The sequence below is a fragment of the Microcaecilia unicolor genome, chromosome 7 (genome assembly GCF_901765095.1).
Source record: "Microcaecilia unicolor chromosome 7, aMicUni1.1, whole genome shotgun sequence".
Taxonomy (NCBI): domain Eukaryota; kingdom Metazoa; phylum Chordata; class Amphibia; order Gymnophiona; family Siphonopidae; genus Microcaecilia; species Microcaecilia unicolor.
The window spans coordinates 244599182-244619955 of record NC_044037.1 but is presented as its reverse complement, the minus strand read 5'-3'; the positions used below and the strand labels follow the sequence as shown (position 1 = coordinate 244619955).

Sequence of the window (20774 nt, the reverse complement as noted above, 5' to 3'; positions counted from 1 at the left end):
ATATTGAGTAAACTCCCTAGTGTACAGAGTGGGGTAATACCCATTGTGTTTAGCACCCCCACTCATTTTGAAAAGTTGGCTTCTCTGGCCCTCAACTCGGCTAAGCAGGATTTCAAATTGCTCAATCCAGAGGTCCGCAAGGTTCGAAGTCCTCTCCAAGTGCCTTTCTGAGGCTACACGGCAGTTTGGTAATGTCGCTCCCAAGCCTGCTGTCCTTGCCCTAGGTTCTGGACATGGGTCTTCAGTGCCAATTTGTTGATCATTATTTTGATGGAGCCAATAGCGTTGGTTGTTTTTAGTTTATTTGAGGGATGTGCACACCATCTCAGAGAAGTTCCAGGGTGGTAGTCCTTGAGGTTAGAAGCAATAGGTCAACTCTCAAAATGGGAATTCTCAAAGTTTGAACAGTGTCACTTTGAGAGGACAGTAAGTATTGGGGCCTGGTCTTCATCCCACCCAGGATCCTTAGAACCTTTTGGTACATCCCATTCCTCTGGACTGGTCTAGCATAATGATGGGTATGCGACGTTGTTCTTATCTACTAATTTATTTTCTTTGAGTCCTGCTAGACCCGTCCAGGACCTGCCTGGGAAAGCTGCTGCTGGAGATTTCCTCTGAGTATCACCTAGCGACTAAGGAACCTCACAGACTTACCCTGGTGGTGGTTCCAGGCAAAGTGTTTTCCTAGTCTTACAGACACTGAGAGTTTGATGATTGATCCCAGATATTAATCTATAATGTTGGTCCACAATGTTGCTCTCTGATGACATCACTGAAATATCAGTGTTCTCTGCCTCCATCTGCTGTTTGCGGGGCAAAATCCACTCTTCTGGAATGGTGTAGCAAGACTCGAGGAAAGGAGATTAAGATTGATCAAATTTTACCATATTTAAATATCAGAGTAGCATCTCCTGCAGCTGTTAACTTGCATGCAAGGTGTACTGCCCTGCAATGGCAAAAAGCAGCATGTGCCTATCTTTATTGTAGCACTTGCATGTTTTTGCCATTGCAGGGCATTATGGCACACCTATTCTACATATATGCTTTAAAGGCTTACTGAAGCTGCCTTTTGTTTAGAGCTGTATTGTTAATAGAGTGTCACATTTTTAATAAGCTTTCAACAAGATGCTTACGTTACTTGTTGGATTAATGGGCATTCAGCACATTATGATACAATGTTGAAGATTTTTTTCCTAATCCTTAGTCTTAATAGATTTCTCACCTCGTATGCTAAATACTTTTTTGGATGGGGACTGATAGTTTTGTTCTTTTTACTTGTTTTTCCTTAGTTGGCAGCACATCATCCTCACCAGCACTTCTAGGAATTAAAGAACCTCATTCAGAATATGAAAGGACACAGCCATCTATGCAATATTACAATGGCCAAGGAGATATCTTGATCAACAAAGACATATACTCTGGTAAGTTGCCTGTAGTAGTTCTTTCTACTGTACTGTAGCTCCTTTCAGTGATTGATTCTTCACGGTGACTAGACAATGAAGGGTCTTTTCTTCCATCTTCCATCCTTTGTACATAGTATGTAGTAAGAATAGCCATACTGGGTCAGACCAGTGGTCCATCTAGCCCAATATCCTGCCTCCAACAGTCTCCAATCCACATCACAAGTGTCTGGCAGAAACCCAATTAGCAGCTCATTCCCTCCCTCTCCTTAAAATTATCCTTGTGATAGTATCGGTCTAAAGCTATATAATAAAAGAGCTCAAACTATAAAACTGAATTTAGGCGAATGAGAAAAGGGTTTTGTTGGAATGTGATGATCAAGTGGCAGTGTTATTGGTTTCTTGTATGGTTGTGTTAGAGGCCCCCTATGATGATGGGGATGTTTTATGGGCATGTTGTAGATTGTAAATGGGCTAGGATTGCAAAGAAACAGGCAACTAATAAAAATAAACACATCAAACCCTCCCTTGGAACCATATCACTCAATCCAACTAGGATACATCAATGCAAGGTCAGCAGTAAGCAACTCAGTAGATATTCTAGATTGGATCATCGCAGACAAACTAGACCTCCTATTTATCACAGAAACCTGGTTCCATAGTCCCACAGATCCCGCCATCTTAGAAACGTGCCCACCAGATTACAAAATCACCCACTGGACAAGAAATGTACAGCGCTGCGTAACCCTAGTAGCGCTCTAGAAATGTTAAGTAGTAGTAGTAAATGGAAAAAAAAGAGGAGGCGGAATAGCTATAATTTACAAACCCGAATTCACCATCACAATCACGGGCGAATCTACCTCCCCCCAACTCGAAATCGCATCGACAAGAATTAACCATCCAAACTTAACAGGACACCTTAACACAATCCTAGCCACCAGGAAAATGGCAAGACTCCCAAACACAACTCATGGATTTCATCTCTAACTCCTGCGTATCTGCCTCAAACATCCTTATACTAGGAGACATCAACCTACACCTAGAAGATGACACCTTACCAAGCACACGAGAGTTCAAAGAATTCCTAAAACTCTGGGATTTGCAAGCACCCAACATGCAACCAACTCACGAAAAAGGACACACACTAGATATCATAACGAACAAATTCGAATCGGACTCAACTATCATACTTACTGACACAAGATGGACACCTACATTATGGTCAGACCACCATAAAGCAAATGTCACTCTTTGCTGGCAAAAAACACATCTAAACACGACCAATAAACATGAGCGAACAACATACACAATGAGAGGAAAAATAGACCCCACAACATTCTGGCAACAGATCTACCAGAACGAATGGACAACAAACGCTGACACCATCCAATTCCTCCAAGAATGGGACGATCGATGTACAACAACATTAGACAAAATCGCCCCAATCCAAACCAGAACATCACACAGGAAAAAAGCAAACCCATGGTTCACCGAAGAGCTGAAAAAACTTAAAACACAAGTCAGGAAACTAGAGCGAGCTTGGAACAAAAAGAAAGACGAACAAACACTAAACGACTGGAAACTACTTTGGAGAAAATACAAATACACCATAAAACAGACCAAAAGACTACATTACAAAACAATAATAGGACCAAACTACAAAGACACACATAAACTCTTCAACCTCGTGACCAAACTGCTAGACACCACACCAGTTACAAACAACGGCAAAGATATACCAGACGTCGGCAACCTTGCGAAGTACTTCAAGGAGAAAATTATACTATTACGACACAAAATACCCGCTAGTCCTATAGAATACGCCACTCTTCTAGACTGTCTAGATCCAGAAGAAGGAACACACCCAGCAGACAGAACCTGGACCGAATTCGAACTACTATCAGAAGACCTCATCTCTAAAACTCTCAAAAGATATGCCAAATCCAATTGTAAACTAGACACATGCCCAAATAGCCTCATGAAATCTGCTCCTCAACAATTCATAATAGACCTAACGAACCATGTAAATTACATGCTACAAAACGGACTCTTCCCAAAAGAAAAAGGAAAAATCTTACTCACCCCAATTCCCAAAGATACAAAGAAAAACAAAAGCGAAATAACCAACTACAGGCCAGTAGCATCTATACCACTAATAACCAAGATAACCGAAGGAATGGTAACTAAACAACTCACAAACTATCTAAACAAACATTCAATACTGCATGATGCCCAATCAGGATTCCGGACGAACCATAGCACAGAAACAGTATTAGTCACCCTTATGACTAAATTTAAACAAATAATAGCAACTGGCAACAATATACTCCTCCTACAATTTGACATGTCAAGCGCCTTCGACATGGTCGACCACGGAATCCTACTACACATACTTGAATACTTTGGCATTGAAGGAAATGTCCTGAACTGGTTCAAGGGGTTCCTAACCTTGCGTTCGTATCAAGTCACATCAAATTCAACCACATCCAAGGCATGGACACCTGAATGTGGAGTTCCACAAGGATCACCTCTCTCACCAACTATTTTCAACCTAATGATGATCCCTTTAGCAAAACTCCTATCAAACCATAACCTCAACCCATATATATAAGCCGATGATGTGACGATATACATCCCTTTCAAACAAGACATCAAAGAAATCTTCAACGAAATCAATCAAAGTCTATACATCATGAACACGTGGGCAGATGCATTTCGTCTGAAACTAAATGCAGAAAAAAACTCAATGCCTGATACTCACCTCCCAATACAACACAAATGAATTCAACGCGATAAACATACCAAACCTAAACCTTCCAATCTCAGAAACGCTAAAAATCCTTGGAGTCACTATCGACCGCCATCTAACACTCGAAACTCACGCAAACAACACAACTAAGAAGATGTTCTACTGCATGTGGAAATAGAAAAGGATAAGACCATTCTTCCCAAGATTCGTCTTTCGCAACCTAGTACAATCCCTTGTCCTCAGCCATCTGGATTACTGTAACTCACTATACGCAGGCTGCAAAGAGCAAATACTGAGGAAACTTCAAACAGCCCAGAACACAGCAGCCAGACTCATCTTCGGAAAACCAAAATATGAAAGGGCAACACCACTACTAAAGAAACTACACTGGCTTCCAGTTAAGGAACGCGTCACTTTTAAGGTATGCACAATAGTCCACAAGATCATTCACGGTGAAGCCCCAGCCTACATGTCCGAGTTGATAGACCTACCACCCAGAAATGCTAAAAGATCATCCCGAACATACCTCAACCTCCACTTCCCTAATTGCAAGGGCGTGAAATACAAGACGCTACACGCGTCAACCTTTTCTCACATGAGCACGCAGCTTTGGAATACACTGCCGCGCAACTTAAGAACGATTTACGAACAAGCTTCCTTCCGCAAATTATTGAAGACCCATCTGTTTGAAACAATTTATGGAAAGAGCCAAAACACATAGAGTCTACACTCACTGATCATCAATGCATCATACATCAACTTCTGACCCTCATCCCCCGCAATACCACATCACTCATACATTTACTCACAGAAATATGTACACCATATGTCTTAGTGTCTTAACACTGCCCTTTAAGCTTCCCACTGTCTCTTTCCAATGTTTCAATGTTGATGTCCCATTGTTATACTCCTAATGACACTTCGATGGTCTCGCATAACTTGTACAATGTAACCCATAACCAAGTTGTAACAAATGTATTTCCATTATTCATATCTTATTGTAAGCCACACTGAGCCCGCAAAGAGGTGGGAAAATGTGGGATACAAATGCAATAAATAAATAAACATACAAAGACTAGGAAGAAGTATCTGATGTAGTTTGTGAATCATCATATGAAAAAGTTCTAAAAAGCCTTTTGGGAAGATACCTGAGGAAAGGGAAGGTAGAGTATAGTGTGATATTAGGATTTGAAACATGTGGAGGAAGGCAGTGGCGTAGGGCGGTGGGGCGGTCCGCCCCGGGGGGGGGGGGGGGGGGGGGGGGGGGGGGGGGGGGGGGGGGGGGGGGGTGTCGGCTTGCTGGTTCCCTGCTCTTTCTGCCCCGGAACAGGTTACTTCCTGTTCCAGGGCAGAGAAAGCAGGGAAGCAGCAGAGCCGATGCAGCTCCCAGTGACGTGCACTGGGGGCGGATCGGCCCTCCCGCTACAAGGTAGGCTTCATTTCGGGGGGGAGGGTGCGTTTTCGGGGGGGGGGGGTGCCGTGCGCTCCGGAGGGGGGGTGCGCAGTGGCGACCCACCCCGGGTGTCAGGCACCCGCGCTACGGCACTGGAGGAAGGTATGAGGTTTGTGGAAGGTTGCCTGTAAAGGAACTGTTCTAAAATGACTGTATTGTAGCTGGAATGAGGTGCTATGAAAGTCCTGTTTCTAGCCCTTTTCTTTGACTCGTATGCCTGAGATTCATGCTGAACAATAAGAAAACTGCTCCAGATTTCAATACATTATGAGCAACTGGAGCATGTTTTAGCAGGCTCCCTTTGGCCCTTTTCTAGATGCATGTATTGTCTTAAGAGAATGCATATCTAGACAGATGGTTAATTTTATAAGGCGGTGTCTAGTTTGAGGGCAAGTAGGCATTTACTTCCAGGTTTAGATGTGCCTCATGTCAGAGCTGACTCCTGGCAGCCACGCAATGAGGGACCTCTGCCCCAACCCCCTCAACCAGCATGTTTTTCATGCTTGATACAGGAGTGATTTAACATTGCTTTTTCCCTACGCATAAAAAGTGACTTGCCCAAGGCCATAAGTTGCTACTATGGGATTTGAAACTGGGCCTTCCTGTTCCCAGCCCATTGCTGTAACCATTAGGCGTCTACTTTGCTCTGGGCATCTAGTTGGGCACTATTTTATAAAGACACATAGGTGCCTGTGTCTTTATAAATTTCTAGCATCTGCATTGCAGGCAGACTCTACACCTCCACAAGAGCAGGTGTATAAGTCTAGGCCTGCAAGCCAGTAACTAGAATTTTATAAAGATGCATAGACACCTGTATGTCTTTATAAAATGGTGCCTACTGTTCCCCTTATAAAATTACCCTTTGTTGTCTGTACTTTTTATCTAGGTTGAGCAGCATATCCCCTTGTATTCATGTGTGCTTGATGAATTTCAGCCTTTGCCTTGGTGCACAGTAACAAGAATTTGTTCAGTTACTATATAATTTGAAGTAGAAAGGTGTGGTAGCCGTGTTAGTCCACTCTTAAGGTTATCAATAGAAATCAAACAAAATAAAACATGGAAAAGAAAATAAGATGATACCTTTTTTTATTGGACATAACTTAATACATTTCTTGATTAGCTTTCAAAGGTTGCCCTTCTTCGTCAGATCGGAAATAAGCAAATGTGGTAGCAGATAGTATATATAACTGAAACATCCAAGCATTACTTTGACAGTCTGACAGGGTGGGGGTGGGTAGGAGGTATGCATGGGGACATCAAAGCATTTCATTGATATTCTAACAGGATGGGTGTGGGTAGGTGAGAGGAGGGTGATAAACAGAGAAATACAATTTTATGGTTTATAATGGGCTAGAAAACCCAGATGGGAAGGCGGTAGAACGAGAGGACATGAAATGAGATTGAAGGGGGGCAGACTCAGGAAAGATATCAGGAAGTATTTTTTCACGGAGAGGGTGGTGGACGCTTGGAATGCCCTCCCGCGGGAGGTGGTGGAGATGAAAACGGTAATGGAGTTCAAACGTGTGGGATGTGCATAGAGGAATCCTGTGCAGAAGGAATGGATCCTCAGAAGCTTAGCTGAAATTGGGTGGCGGAGCAGTTGGGGGGGAAGAGGGGGGTGGTGGTTGGGAGGCGAGGATAGGGGAGGACAGACTTATACGGTCTGTACCAGAGCCGGTGATGGGAGGCGGGACTGGTGGTTGGGAGGCGGGAAATACTGCTGGGCAGACTTATATGGTCTGTGCCCTGAAAAGGACAGGTACAAATTCAAGGTAAGGTATACACATATGAGTTTGTCTTGGGCAGACTGGATGGACCATGCAGGTCTTTTTCTGCCGTCATCTACTATGTTACTATGTAAGTCCTGTCTGTTGGGTGTCAAAATATTTAATCATTCTGACTTCAAAGGTCTTATGTTCCTGTATTGTTTTAAAGTCACCTTTCAGGATTCTTGCTATGAAATCACTGGTGCAGTGTTCTGGTCTTGTAAAGTCCTGTCCCTCAGGGGTGGGAACATGACTGTCACCGGCTATCTTCATGTGATGTCTGTGCAGATTAAATCTTGTCTTAAGCATCTGGCCTGTTTCTCCAATATAGCATCCTTCATTACATTTATAATACATATATAATTTTATAAACTTCTGATATTCAAAAACTTACTACAAAAACCTGGAAGCCTCATTTATGACTTTGAACTACTATTAGACATGGCCTCAGGATTATTGAACTGAAAGTATTCAAATTAGTTAAAACATTGAAATTTCCTGGCACTAGCCACCCAGTTTCAGTAGAATGCCTACTTGTTCATTACTAGAATTTGGTTTGAGGGGCTGGCTTAGTGACTCAGTGACACTGCTGCCATGCAGAAGACTGGTTTGATTGCTGAGGACCAGATTCTGCTCCATCAGCTGGCCAGAAATAGGAATGCTACAGAAGATTTTCAGAAAGCTTTTGATAAAGTTTCTCATGAGAGACTCCTGAGAAAATTAGTCATGGAATGGGAGGCAGGGTTCTGGTGTGGATCAGGAATTGGTTATTGGACAGAAAACAGAGGGTAGGGTTAAGTGGTCATTTCTCTCAATGGAGGAGGGTGAACAGTGGAGTACCACAAGGATCTGTATTGTGACCAGTGCTATTTAACATATTTATAAATGATATGGAAATGGGAATGACAAGTGAGGTGGTTAAATTTGTAGATGATACAAAACTATTCAAGGCTGTTAAAACACGTGCAGACTGTGAAATATTGCAGGATGACCTTAGGAAATTGGAAGACAGGGCATCCAAATGGCAGATGAAATTTAATGTGGACAAATACAAGGTGATGCACATCGGAAAGAATAATCCAAATCATAGCTACCTGATGCTAGGGTCCACCTTGGGGGGTCAGCACTCAAGAAAAAGATCTAGGTGTCATTGTAGATAATACACTGAAATCTTCTGCTCAGTGTGCAGCTGGGGCCAAAAAAGCAAACTGGATGCTAGGAATTATTAGGAAAGGAATGGTGAATAAGACCGAAAATACTATAATGCCTTTGTGCTCCATGGTGTGACCTCACCTTGAGTATTGCGTTCAGTTCTGGTCGCCGTTTTTAAAAAAAAATATAGCAGAATTAGAAAAGGTTCAAAGAAGAGCGACCAAAATAATAAAGGGGATGGAACTCCTCTCGTATAAGGAAAGACTAAAGAGGTTAGGGCTCTTCAGCTTGGAAAAGAGACGGATGAGGGGAGATATGATTGAGGTTTACAAAATCCTGAGTGGTGTGGAATGAGTAGAAGTAAATTGATTTTTTACTCGTTCCAAAAGTACAAAGACTAGGGGACACTTGAGGAAGTTACATGGAAATACAGACCTCCAAAATTTATTTGGGTTTAGAATCCAACTCCAACCCCCTAGGCTTGCTTGAATTTATCGTATTGTGTAATGTCCTTTGGAGAGGGTGTGGTTAGGGCTACTCCTTGGGGAGGACTTTAGTGACCTTTGAGGTATATAGAGAGAGATCCTGTTCTTCAAGTACTCTGGGCCATTTCCATAAGGGCCTGGAAGATCAAACAGAGTTTTAAATTTAGCCCTGTGTTGTATTGGTAGCCAGTGAAATTTTTGCAAAAATGGTGTGATGTGGTTGCGTAACTTACAACCTTCTATTAGTCTTACTGCAGCATTCTGAATCAGTTGGAGCTGGTGCAGACCCTTTGTTGTCAGACCGGTTTAGAGTACACTATAGTAATTCAGTCTTGGTGTTACTATGGCATGCACAACTGAGACAAGACTTGTCTTCTACTACTACTACTTATAATTTCTAAAGCGCTACTAGACGTACGCAGTTCTGTACACTTGATCATAAAGAGACAGTCCCTGCTCGACAGAGCTTACAATCTAAATAGGACAGACAGACAGAACAAACAAGAGATAGGGAATATTAAAGTGAGGATGATAAAATAAGGGTTCTGAACAAAGTGTTCTCAGTGTAAGGAGACAGGCAGCATAGTTGTTACAAGTGATAGTTTCTCTTGAAGGTTGCTTTGATTTGGGGGATCAGAGTAAGTAATGAATCTAGCTATATTCCAAGGTTCCTGAGTTATTTGAAGGGGAGTTCATATTTTCCCAAAAGAGATTTTGATGTCAGGTATTTGCATACTTGTGTTAGGGACCCATAGGAGCTTGGTTTTACTTGGGTTCAGGCAAGGTTTGTTGTTTTTAGCCCATTCTTGCATTGATGTTAGACAGGTAGTCAGTTTATTCAGGGCTGTGGGTAAGTCAGGCTGAATGGGTATGAGTAGCTACACATCATCCGCTTAGATGTAGAATTGAGTGTCCATCGACGGAATCAGCTTGGCTAGTGGCTTGAGATAGATATTGAACAGAATAGGTGACAGTATCAGTCCTTGTGGTACCCCACAGGTCAGTGCCCATATTGGCGATGAAGTGCTGCTGAACAGTATGGACTGTTGCCTGTCTGATATATAGGACCTGAACCAAAGTAATGTTCCACTGATACCTGTTTCTGCCAGTTGTGCTAGCATGATATCGTGATCCACAGTGTGAAAATCTGCTGAGAAATCTTGCCGTACCTACCACATTAGATCTCAGATTTCAACCTATTCCTGTGCAAGGAAAAGATCAAGATGAACATTCCTCCCTCAATTCTCTGCTATGTAAAGAAAGAAGGAAGGCTTTGCACGCTGAATCTCAAAGATGCTTATACAGATCTCCAAGTCCATCCACATTGCTGAAGATACTTCTGGTTCTTTCAGCATACAGACTACTATCCATCCACAGTCCTTCCTTTCAGCCTGCCTTCAGCCCCAGGACTCTTCACCAAGTGCCTTGTAGTAGTTGCCACTTACTTGCACAAGCGGGGTCAGCTAGAATTTTCATACATCAATGACTGACTTCTGTCAACCATCTTCAGCTTCAGGTGACATTTTTACTGCCTTTGGGTATTCATGCATGATCTTCAGGGCTGCTCAAGGCTATTTCAACCCACGATCAAATGGCAAAATTTTATGTCAGAAGACAAGGGAAAATTGGTTCCCTTCATTTGTGCTGGGAAGAGGAAAGAACCTGAAAGCCAACAAAACAGATTTCTACCTCTCAAATGGTCTGTAGACCAGCAGACCATACACATTTTCATCAAAGCTTGGGGAATTCCCAAGTAGACCTATTTGCCAGTTGTGAAAATGCAAATCTGTTTCTCTTTTTCAGTTCGCCCATCCCAAGGTCAACTGGACTTGGCCCCTCCTGTATGCTTATTCTACGATCCCTCTCATAGAAAATGTTGTCCTTGCATCTCTCCTGAAGCTGCCTTTTGAGCCCATAGTCAGCTTCAAGCAAGTATGTCACCAGGAATATTCTTTTCTAATAGCAGTTGTTAGAATAAGGGAACTTCAAGTCTAGTTACCTATAAGCTGTATGTTTATTGTCATTGCAACAAAGTAGTTCTTTGACCTATTCTTAAATTCTTACCAAAGGTAATATTGCCTTTTCATGTAAATAAGGAAATTGTGCTCCCTACTTTTTTACCCCAAACTTGATAAGAATCCATACAAAGTTCCTCCACACTTTGGACTGCAAAAGGGCTCTTTATTACTATTTCAAAAGAATTGAAGCCATTGGGAATTCTACCCTGCTGTTTGTCTCCTTCAGCTGCAACACAATTAGTAATCCAGTAGCCAAGCACATTTTAGCAAACTGGCTAGCATCTAGCATTCCAGCTCTATTGCAATCAAGTGGTACTGCTTTAACTAGCAAAGTGAAACCTCATCAAATTAGACTGACATGACCCTTCTAAAATCTGCTTTGCTGGATACCATATGCAATTAGAGGTTTGGTCCTTATTTCGTACCTTCACGCTGCTTAGACCAGTCCAAGGTTGGTCGGTGACAGTACATTTGGTTAATCTGTGCTGGTCAACCTGTCTATGTAACTTTACCGACTCTTGCATATGTGTTTTGATGTGGCAGCTCCTGGACAGTGGAAAAAGTATAAATTGAGCAATCCTGAACTTTGGAGTCACTCACTTGTGTGCCTGACTCAATTTGCTTTTTGACAGAATGAATACTGTTTCTCCTGTGTTCCTGCAGTCAGCAATATTGTTCAGGCACACAGTCCCTCCCACCTCCCTCAGAGCTGCTTTCCTTCTTGAATTATGCACCTAACTGAGGGAATCAGGAAACTGCTGCATGTGGGAAGGGCCATGCATATTCATAACTTTACCTTAGTTCTGAGCTCTGGGGGAGCAATTCAGACCTACCACTTTTGGATGACACCCAGTTGTGCGCTTGATCAATCCTGCTTTCTATGGAAAATATCTTTTACAGGTGAGAAAGAATGCTGTTTTCTTTTGGTAACTGAGTGCTTGTTCTGTTTCTTCACTGCCTGTTACCTTACAGCCCTCTAATGAGTCCTATTGTGGGAAACTTTAAACAGCTGAAAAGTTCATTAAACCATCCTTAATTGTTCACTAAGTATGCGTTGCTTTGGGAGGGGTGCAATACTGCACATGCATCAGCATAATAATTTTAATACATATTATATTTCTAGGGTCCAACAAAGCTTCGCCAGTATACATCAGTTCCTATTCCTCACCAGCAAGAGATCAAAGTAGACGGCTTCAGGTAAGAATAAAATGAAAACTGGGCTGGCTCCAATGGTTTAGGTGGTAAGTACTGCACATCACCATGCAGAAGATCCCATGATTAGATCCTTGCTCCTTAGAATAGCGAAAGATGTTGTGGAGGGTAGTGTTCACTGCTCCTAGGACTAGGGAGCCACAGTCATTGCTTAAGGGTGACTGACACCTGCTGGATTTAGGGCACATGATTGCCGGGTTCTGAATGGAGCTTTTCCTGAGGATTGTCACTGCAGGGATCAGACTAGATATGTTTGGGTGGCGATATAAAGAGGGAAAATATTAATAGTTACAAATGAAGGCTTTTGGCACCAGAGACCAATCCTGGTTCTGGTTGAGCTGTAAATGTGAGGGAGGAATAGGAAACTGCAAGATAAAAAAAAATAGAAGTGAAAATAAATATTTGTGATAACAATGGATAATGGAATGATTTGTGTTCAGCCCTTGGGTATGCATGATATATTTTGACATTCTGTTGAAAATATTAGGCTTCTCAGGCCAACTGTCTGAAAGACACAGGTGTTGATGAACAAATCAGACATTCCATCATTTTACTGTAATGATTAATTTGCTTTTTAAACAGTGATACCTAGTACTCTTTCAAAAAGATTTTATTGCTATATGTATCATTAAACGAGGTCAGTACTGGACAGACAGTGCTATACAATCTTTACAAATGACCAAATTTTGATCAATTTGAAAAATAAATCAGTTTTACAAATCATAGAGATCACATACAACAGAACAGTCCAATTTAGCACTGCTGAACCCTGTGACAGTTCTTGTCAGAACTAGGGACTCTGGGAAGGGATGTTGGTGTTGGCTGAAGTCCAAGGATGAATTAAGAAGGACTCTTAAGACAGGGCACCCCTGTAGTGAGGAGGACTGGAAATTCTGCCTAAAGTAGCTGCCTTCCTCTGATGTTGAGCCTGCACATGCTGGTAGTCTCCAGGCCCTGGTTGGACAGGGTTGGCACCTGGGGTTATGTTACCAAATACAGTGAAAACATAATCATGGAGACACATAACAGCAGAAAATACAACAGAGGGACAATTTTGGAGGCAGAATCACAGCAGAAAGTCTGCGTCTTAAGAATAAGAAGAGCAATGAACTCAGTAGGGTCAGGTTACATGAAGATACATGCTGGAAAAGGAGACAGGCAAGATCAGGAAATGATCTCAAGCAAGATTGCCAACGAAAGAAAGTGGGAACTACAGGGTAAGTAGAAGTGATCAAGCCAAACAAACACTAGAAAGTACTTATATTTGGAGAGTCACCAAATACTGGTCATGGAACCCCCTACACCACAGCTCTGAAAACTAGTAGGGAGTCTTCCCAGATAATTCCATAAATTATAGACAACCCCAAAAAATTATTTTTGGATTGTGATCTTAATACTTGTATATTATCAGTTATTTATGGATAGGGGGTAGTTGGTTTATGATTTAAGACTGCATGAAAACAATATAGGAATATCAGAGCAAACAACAAATAATTCCCCTGAACTGAATGGGATATATATATTTTTTTTCTTGTATTTGGGTGAAAATTCCTTACAGGATACTGACAGAAACTTACTGGTTGATTGACATATTAAAACAATTTGTATTATGTGACTTTGCATTATATTAACAGGAAATTATTAATGTGGATCACAGCAATAGGGTCTGGTCATGTTACCTTGTTAGATTTCAGCAGCCCAGTGAGAAAAGATCCTGACAAGTTCACAATTACAGCTGTACAAGGTGGTCGTCAATATTTATAAAAGGCGAGTGTCATACTCACTCGCAAATGCGCAGTAGAGACCTCTGCCCCGCCCCGCCCCCGCGTCAATACGTGATGACGGGAGGGTAGAACACAGAGGGTCTGTACTGCGCATTTCTGAGGGAGGGACACCGCCGTCTAACGCTCCCCCCACCCGAGTCGCCGCCGCCACCCACCTTCTACCCGGTCGGGCCCTCGCTCCACTATTGAAACAGCGAGGGTCCGGGAACGCAGCACTGAGCTCTGCTGAGCTGCCGACATCGCCCTTCCTTCTTCTTCTCTGCCTCTGTCCCGCCCTCGACGACGTTACGTCACACGAGGGCGGGACAGGCAGAGAAGAAGAACGATGGCCAACGTCGGCAGCTCAGCAGAGCTCAGTGCTGCGTTCCCGGACCCTCGCTGTTTCAATAGCGGAGCGAGGGGCCAGCCGGGTGGAAGGTGGGTGGTGACGGCTCGTGGGGGGGGGGGCTCGAATTCGGAGGGGGAGGGGCAGCGGCGAACTCGGCAGCGGGGGCGGGCCTTTCAACCCCCCTTCCTATAATAGCCCGTTTTTACGGGCTCAAAGGCTAGTTAAATACATAAGAGGTGCAATACTGGATCAGACCAAAGTTCCACCAAGCCCAGCATCCTGTCTCCAAGAGTGGAGGAGTGGCCTAGTGGTTAGGGTGGTGGACTCTGGTCCTAGGGAACTGAGGAACTGAGCTTGATTCCCACTTCAGGCACAGGCAGCTCCTTGTGACTCTGGGCAAGTCACTTAACCCTCCATTGCCCCACGTAAGCCGCATTGAGCCTGCCATGAGTGGGAAAGCGTGGGGTACAAATGTAACCAAAAAAAAAAAAAGAGGGGTCAATCCAGATCACAAGTACCTTGCAGGATTCCAAGTAGTAGATCCATTCCTTGTTGCTCATACCCAAAGATAAGCAGTGACTACATGGCTAATCCAGCATCCCAACTTCTAACAACACCCACTAAATCAGATTTTTTTATATCCCCAACCTGACAGACCTCTTTAAATGTATCCATTTATTGCCACATTCTCCCGAACCAACCCCCCTCCCCCCCCCCCCCCCCCCCCCCCCCACACACACACAAGTGGGATTGCAGAGGTTCCCCACAGTCATCCTCCTTTCAACATCACACACTCATTTCTTCCCCAACTTATGCCTTTGAATATCCCACCATTTCCTGAAGGTTCCTTTTTTTGCCCAGACTTAGCCATCTTCTCTGGCACAGTGAGGGTTTCTAATATGTTTTTATCATAATGATTGTTAGTTGTCTTGTCCTTCTTTATGCTTGCTTAGGTATGTAATAATGTGTTCCACTTAGGATATAGTGCAGAATATAAATGCACTAATAAATAACTAAGATTTAAAAAAAATCATCAGATATATATAATTTGATCTCTTTAACATGCCTTCAAGGGGATACTCCTCTACCCTTTCCCACCATTCTGCCACAGCTAAATGGGCTGCCATGAGGATCTTTTTTTAAATCCAGGCTATGCTAACTGCCCTGACCACATCTTACAGCGACAAATTCTACAGTTAAATTGTATGTTGAACAAATATTATTTCTCTAATTTATTTAAATGTGGTACATAGTTTCATGGGGCAACACCTAAATATATTTGAAAGAGGCATCATATGTGAAAAGAGAACAATTTGAAATTAATAAATAATTAAAAAATGATAGTCATCAATGTAATGAAAATGTGTTCTCTCAGCACATAGATTATAGATTCTCATAAATTCATAGCTAATCTGTTCAAATGTAAATTTGTGTGGTAGAATTTCTAAGATATTAGAGATCTGGGAGCATATTTTATAAAAGCACATAGGTGCCTATGTTGCCTTTTTTTTGTGCATTTCATAGAGGCACCCTATTAGGAAAGCACCTCAGTATGTCCACTATACTTAAGAATTGTTATAGTGGGTCAAACCAAAACGTCCATCTAGCCAAATATCCTACTTCCAGCATTAGCCAAGCTACCACCCTAATCACCCTGGCAGCTCCAGGAAAAGGGATATGGCTGGAAACTCTCCAACAAGGCAAACAGACAATATAAGAAGGAGCTACCAGACAGAGGAGGAGGAAGGAAAGAACACAGGCTTGAAAACCCCTGTGTCAGAGAGCATACCAAAAGGAAGGATATGCCAGAGACAGGTAAAAAGCAGGGTGACAGACTAGGGAAACAGGCTAGAAGTAAAAAAAAAAAACCTAGGAAGTTTGTACCAGGTAGCCTGGGAAGGGAGAAGCCCTTAGACTGGTGGTTGTAAAAGGTGTTTTACTTTGCCCTAGCTTGTGAGAGAGGCTTGGAACTACCCTGGACTGTAAAAAGGGGAATGTTGTTTGGGAACTGCCCTTGGTTGTAAACAGGATCATTGATATAACCCAACTCGAAAGTTTGATATAGTAAGTCTGGGAAAAGAGTAATGAAGAAAAATGTGTTAATTTAAGGTTTTATGTTTTATAATGTACTTTCTACAAGCTTAATAACAAGGGTTACGATCCAGTTAGCTTTCTGTTGTCTGAACAGATGCTTAATTGTGGGGAAGCAAAGATATACTTTTGTTGAACTTATTCTGTGGAAGGTGAAGGAAGCAGTATTGTTTATGGGGAAGAAAGTTGTTGGAACTAGAATAAATGGTAACTTGTTAATTTAAACTTTGTGAAGGCTTTTTTATGTGCTAGGCAGCCACCTTAGGCCAAGGTGGCCTGATTCCTGAGAGATTAGAGTAGTGGGCAGGGCAACTTCACTGTAGCAGAAAGTGACGTCCAGGCAGGCCCTCTCCACTACCCAAGGGAAAGGGGTACATAAGCACCGCCTTACTAGGAAAAGACCAAGGGCCCATCAAGCCCAGCATCCTGTCTCCAACAGCAGCCAATCCAGGCTTCAAGAACCTGGCAACCCCCCCCCCCCCCCCCAACAAAAAAAAATATACATATATATATATATTTAATAATGTTCAATGGACTTTTCCTTCAGGAATCTGTCCAACCCCCCCCCCCCCCCCTTAAACTCCGTAAGGCCAGCTGCTGTCACTACATTCTCCGCTAACGAGTTCCAGAGTCCAACTACACGCTGAGTAAGATAAACTTTCTCCTATTTGTTTTAAATCTACCATATTCTAATTTCATCTTGTGTCCCCTGGTTCTATTATTTTTTGACGCTTCACATCTGTCTGCTCTACTCCACTCATTATCTTGTAGACTTCTATCATATCAGGGGCGTAGCCAGACACACAATTTTGGGTGGGCCTGGGCTCAAGATGGGTGGGCAGAAGAACCCTGCCCCATCCCACAGGTGATTTTCACCTGCATGCCATATGGTCTCTCAAACATCCCCCCCCCCCCCCCCCCCTCTCCTGCATACCTTTTAAATAATATTTTTCCACTGGCAGTGAGCAGCAACTAATACACACTGCTCATGTTGGCCACACAGCCTTCCCACTGATGCAACTTCCTGTTTCAGCATAGGTGGGAACAAGTCAGAGGGAAGGCTGTGGGGCCGGTTCGAGCAGTACGTATCAGCTGCTGCTTGCTGCAGGGGAAGATCTGCTATTTACAAGGTATGCAGCAGGGACAGTTGTTGGGAGTTTTCAGCTGTTGAGACTTGGGAATCCCTGCCAGCCACATCATAGGTATGCTGCTGCTGCTACTGGGTGGGCCTGAACTCAAAGTGGGTGGCGGGCCCACCCTTGGCTACGCCACTGTATCATATCACCCCTCAGCCGCCTTTTCTCCAAGCTGAAGAGCCCTAACCGTCTTAGCCTTTCCTCATAGGGAAGTCGTTCCATCCCTTTTATCATTTTTGTCGCCCTTCTCTGCACCTTCTCCAATTCTTTTATATCTTTTTTGAGATGCGGCGACCAGAATTGGACACAATATTCGAGGTGCGGTCGCACCATGGAGCAATACAACGGCATTATAACATCCTCGTGTTTGTTTTCCATCCCTTTCCTAATACTCAACATTCTGTGCGTTTTCTTAGCCGCCGCAGCACACTGAGCAGAAGTTTTCAACGTCTTATCAACGATGAATCCCTGATCCCTTTCTAGGTCCATGACTCCTAATGTGGAACCTTGCGTGACATAGCTGTAATTCGGGTTCCTCTTACCCACATGCATCACTTTGCACTTGTCAACATTGAACTTCGTCTGCCACTTGGACGCCCAATCCCCCAGTCTCGCAAGGTCCTCCTGTAATCTTTCACACTCCTCCTGCGACTTGACGACCCTGAATAACTTTGTGTCATCTGCAAATTTAATTACCTCACTAGTTACTCCCATTTCTAGGTCATTTATAAATATGTTAAAAAGCAGCAGTCCCAGCACAAACCCCTGAGGGACCCCACTAACTACCCTTCTCCATTGAGAATACTGGCCATTCAATCCTACTGTCTGCTTCCTATCCTTCAACCAGCTCTTAATCCATAGTAATACCCTACCTCCGATCCCATGACTCTCCAGTTTCCTCTGGAGTCTTTCATGAGGCACTTTGTCAAACGCCTTCTGAAAATTCAGATACACAATATCCACCGGCTCCCCACTGGCCACATGTTTGTTCACCCCCTCAAAAAATGCAGTAGATTGGTGAGGCAAGACTTCCCTTCACTAAATCTGTGCTGACTTTATCTCATCAGCCCATGTTTTTGTATGTGCTATAATTTTATTCTTAATAATAGCCTCTACCATTTTGCCCGGTACTGAGGTCAGACTCACCGGTCTCTGGAACCTTTTTTAAAAATTGGCGTAACATTGGCTACCCTCTAGTCTTCTGGTACAACACCTGATTTTAGGGATAGATTGCATATTACTAACAGTAGCTCTACAAGTTCATTTTTCAGTTCTATTAATACTCTGGGATGAATACCATCTGGTCCTGGTGATTTACTACTCTTCAGTTTGCAGAACTGACCCATTACATCCTCCAAATTTACAGAGAATTTGTTTAGTTTCTCTGTCTCGCCTGCTTCAAATACCCTTTCCAGCACCGTTGTCCCTCCCAAATCCTCCTCGGTGAAGACTGAAGCATTTAATTTCTCCGCTATGGCTTTGTCTTCCCTGATCACCCCTTTAACACCACTTTCGTCCAGCGGCCCAACCGATTCTTTAGCCGACTTCCTGCTTTTAATGTATCTAAAAAAAAATTTTACTATGTATTTTTGCTTCTAGCACTAACTTTTTTTCAAAGTCCTTTTTTGCCCTCCTCATCTCTGCTTTGCATTTGTCTTGGCATGCCTTATGTTTTAGCTTATTATTTTTAGTTGGTTCTCTTCTCCATTTTCTGAAGGATTGTCTTTTGCTCTAATGGCTTCCTTTACCTTACTGTTTAGCCACGCCGGCTGACGTTTGGTCTTTTTTTCCACTTTTTCTAATACGCAGAATATATTTGTCCTGTACCTCTAGGATGGTGTTTTTGAACAGCATCCACGCCTGATGCAAGTTTTTTACCTGTGAGCTGCTCCTTTTAGTCGTTTTTTCACCGTTTTTCTCATTTTATCGTATTCTCCTTTTCTAAAGTTAAACGCTAGTATATTTGATTTCCTAAGTTCACTTACTTCAATGCCAGTATCAAAACTGATCATATTGTGATCACTGTTACCCATTCTACTGCAGTCAGGATTTTGTAGGCCTCTATCATAATCCCCCCCCCCCCTTTATTTATCTCTTCTCCAAACTGAAGAGCCTCTTAAGACTTTTATCATATGAGAGGAGTTACATTCCCTTAATCATTTTGGTTACCCTTGTTTGCACCTTTTCTAATTCCGCTATGTCGTTTATTAGATGTGGTGACCAGAATTGCACACAACACTCAAGGTTAGGTAACACAATAGAGCAATGTAGAAGCATTATAATAATCTTTTTTTTTTATCTCTTCCTTTCCTAATAATCCATATGTTCTGTTTGCTTTTTTTAGCAGCTGCTACACACTGAACAGTAGTAAATCACCTGGACTGGATGGCATGCATCCAAGGGTACTAAAAGAACGCAAACATGAGATTGCTGATCTGTTGTTAGTAATTTGTAACCTGTCATTAAAATCATCTGTAGTACCTGAAGATTGGAGGGTGGCCAGTGGAACGCCGATTTTATTTTTTTTTAAAGGGATCCAGGGGTGATCTGGGAAATTACAGACCAGTAAGTCTGACATCAGTGCCGAGTAAAATAGTGGAAACTATTATAAAGAATAAAATTATGGAACACATAGCTAAACATAGTTTAATGGGAGAGTCAGCATGGATTCAGCCAGGGGAAATGTGTAGTTCTGGGAAATGATGAATGTCCCAACTTGGACATTCTCTTTCCTGTGTAGAGACTCAATGCACAATGAGACCCCTAGGGTATTCCTAAAGTCAGATATAAATCTCTAATTTTGAAAATTTTCCTCCTTAACTTGGTTTACTGGGATAATCAACATGGAGTTCGTCAAATAGTCTTGTCTTAAAAATCTGTTTCTTTTAAGATGTAAATGTAGATAAAGGTGAGTTTAAGTTTTTTAAAGTCTAGATACACTGAGCTCATTTTCAAAAGAGAAAAACGTCTAAAAAGTGGCATAAAGCAGCATTTGGACGTTTTTTTCACAAAAACGTCCAAATCAGTTTTTTCAAAACCAATTTTTAGATGTTTTCCTATGAAGTCCATCATAAGTGCATTGAAAACACACAGGGGCATGTTGAAGGTGGGATCTGGGCGTTCCTAAGACTTGGATGTTTTACAGCCATAATGGAACAAAACAAAACCATCCAGGACTAAAACTAAGATGTTTTGAGTTA

The 20774-nt window shown here is 42.6% G+C and overlaps 1 protein-coding gene across 1 annotated transcript in view; it reads left to right on the top strand.

Moving 5' to 3' along the window:
• The window catches only part of PKP4 (plakophilin 4), a gene marked incomplete in the record, with an annotated part of 553440 nt that overhangs the window by 519367 nt on the left and 13299 nt on the right, over positions 1-20774 (top strand). The window contains 2 exon segments of the mRNA XM_030210570.1: positions 1290-1421; positions 12147-12220. Coding sequence (XP_030066430.1) covers positions 1290-1421; positions 12147-12220 — 206 coding nt within the window.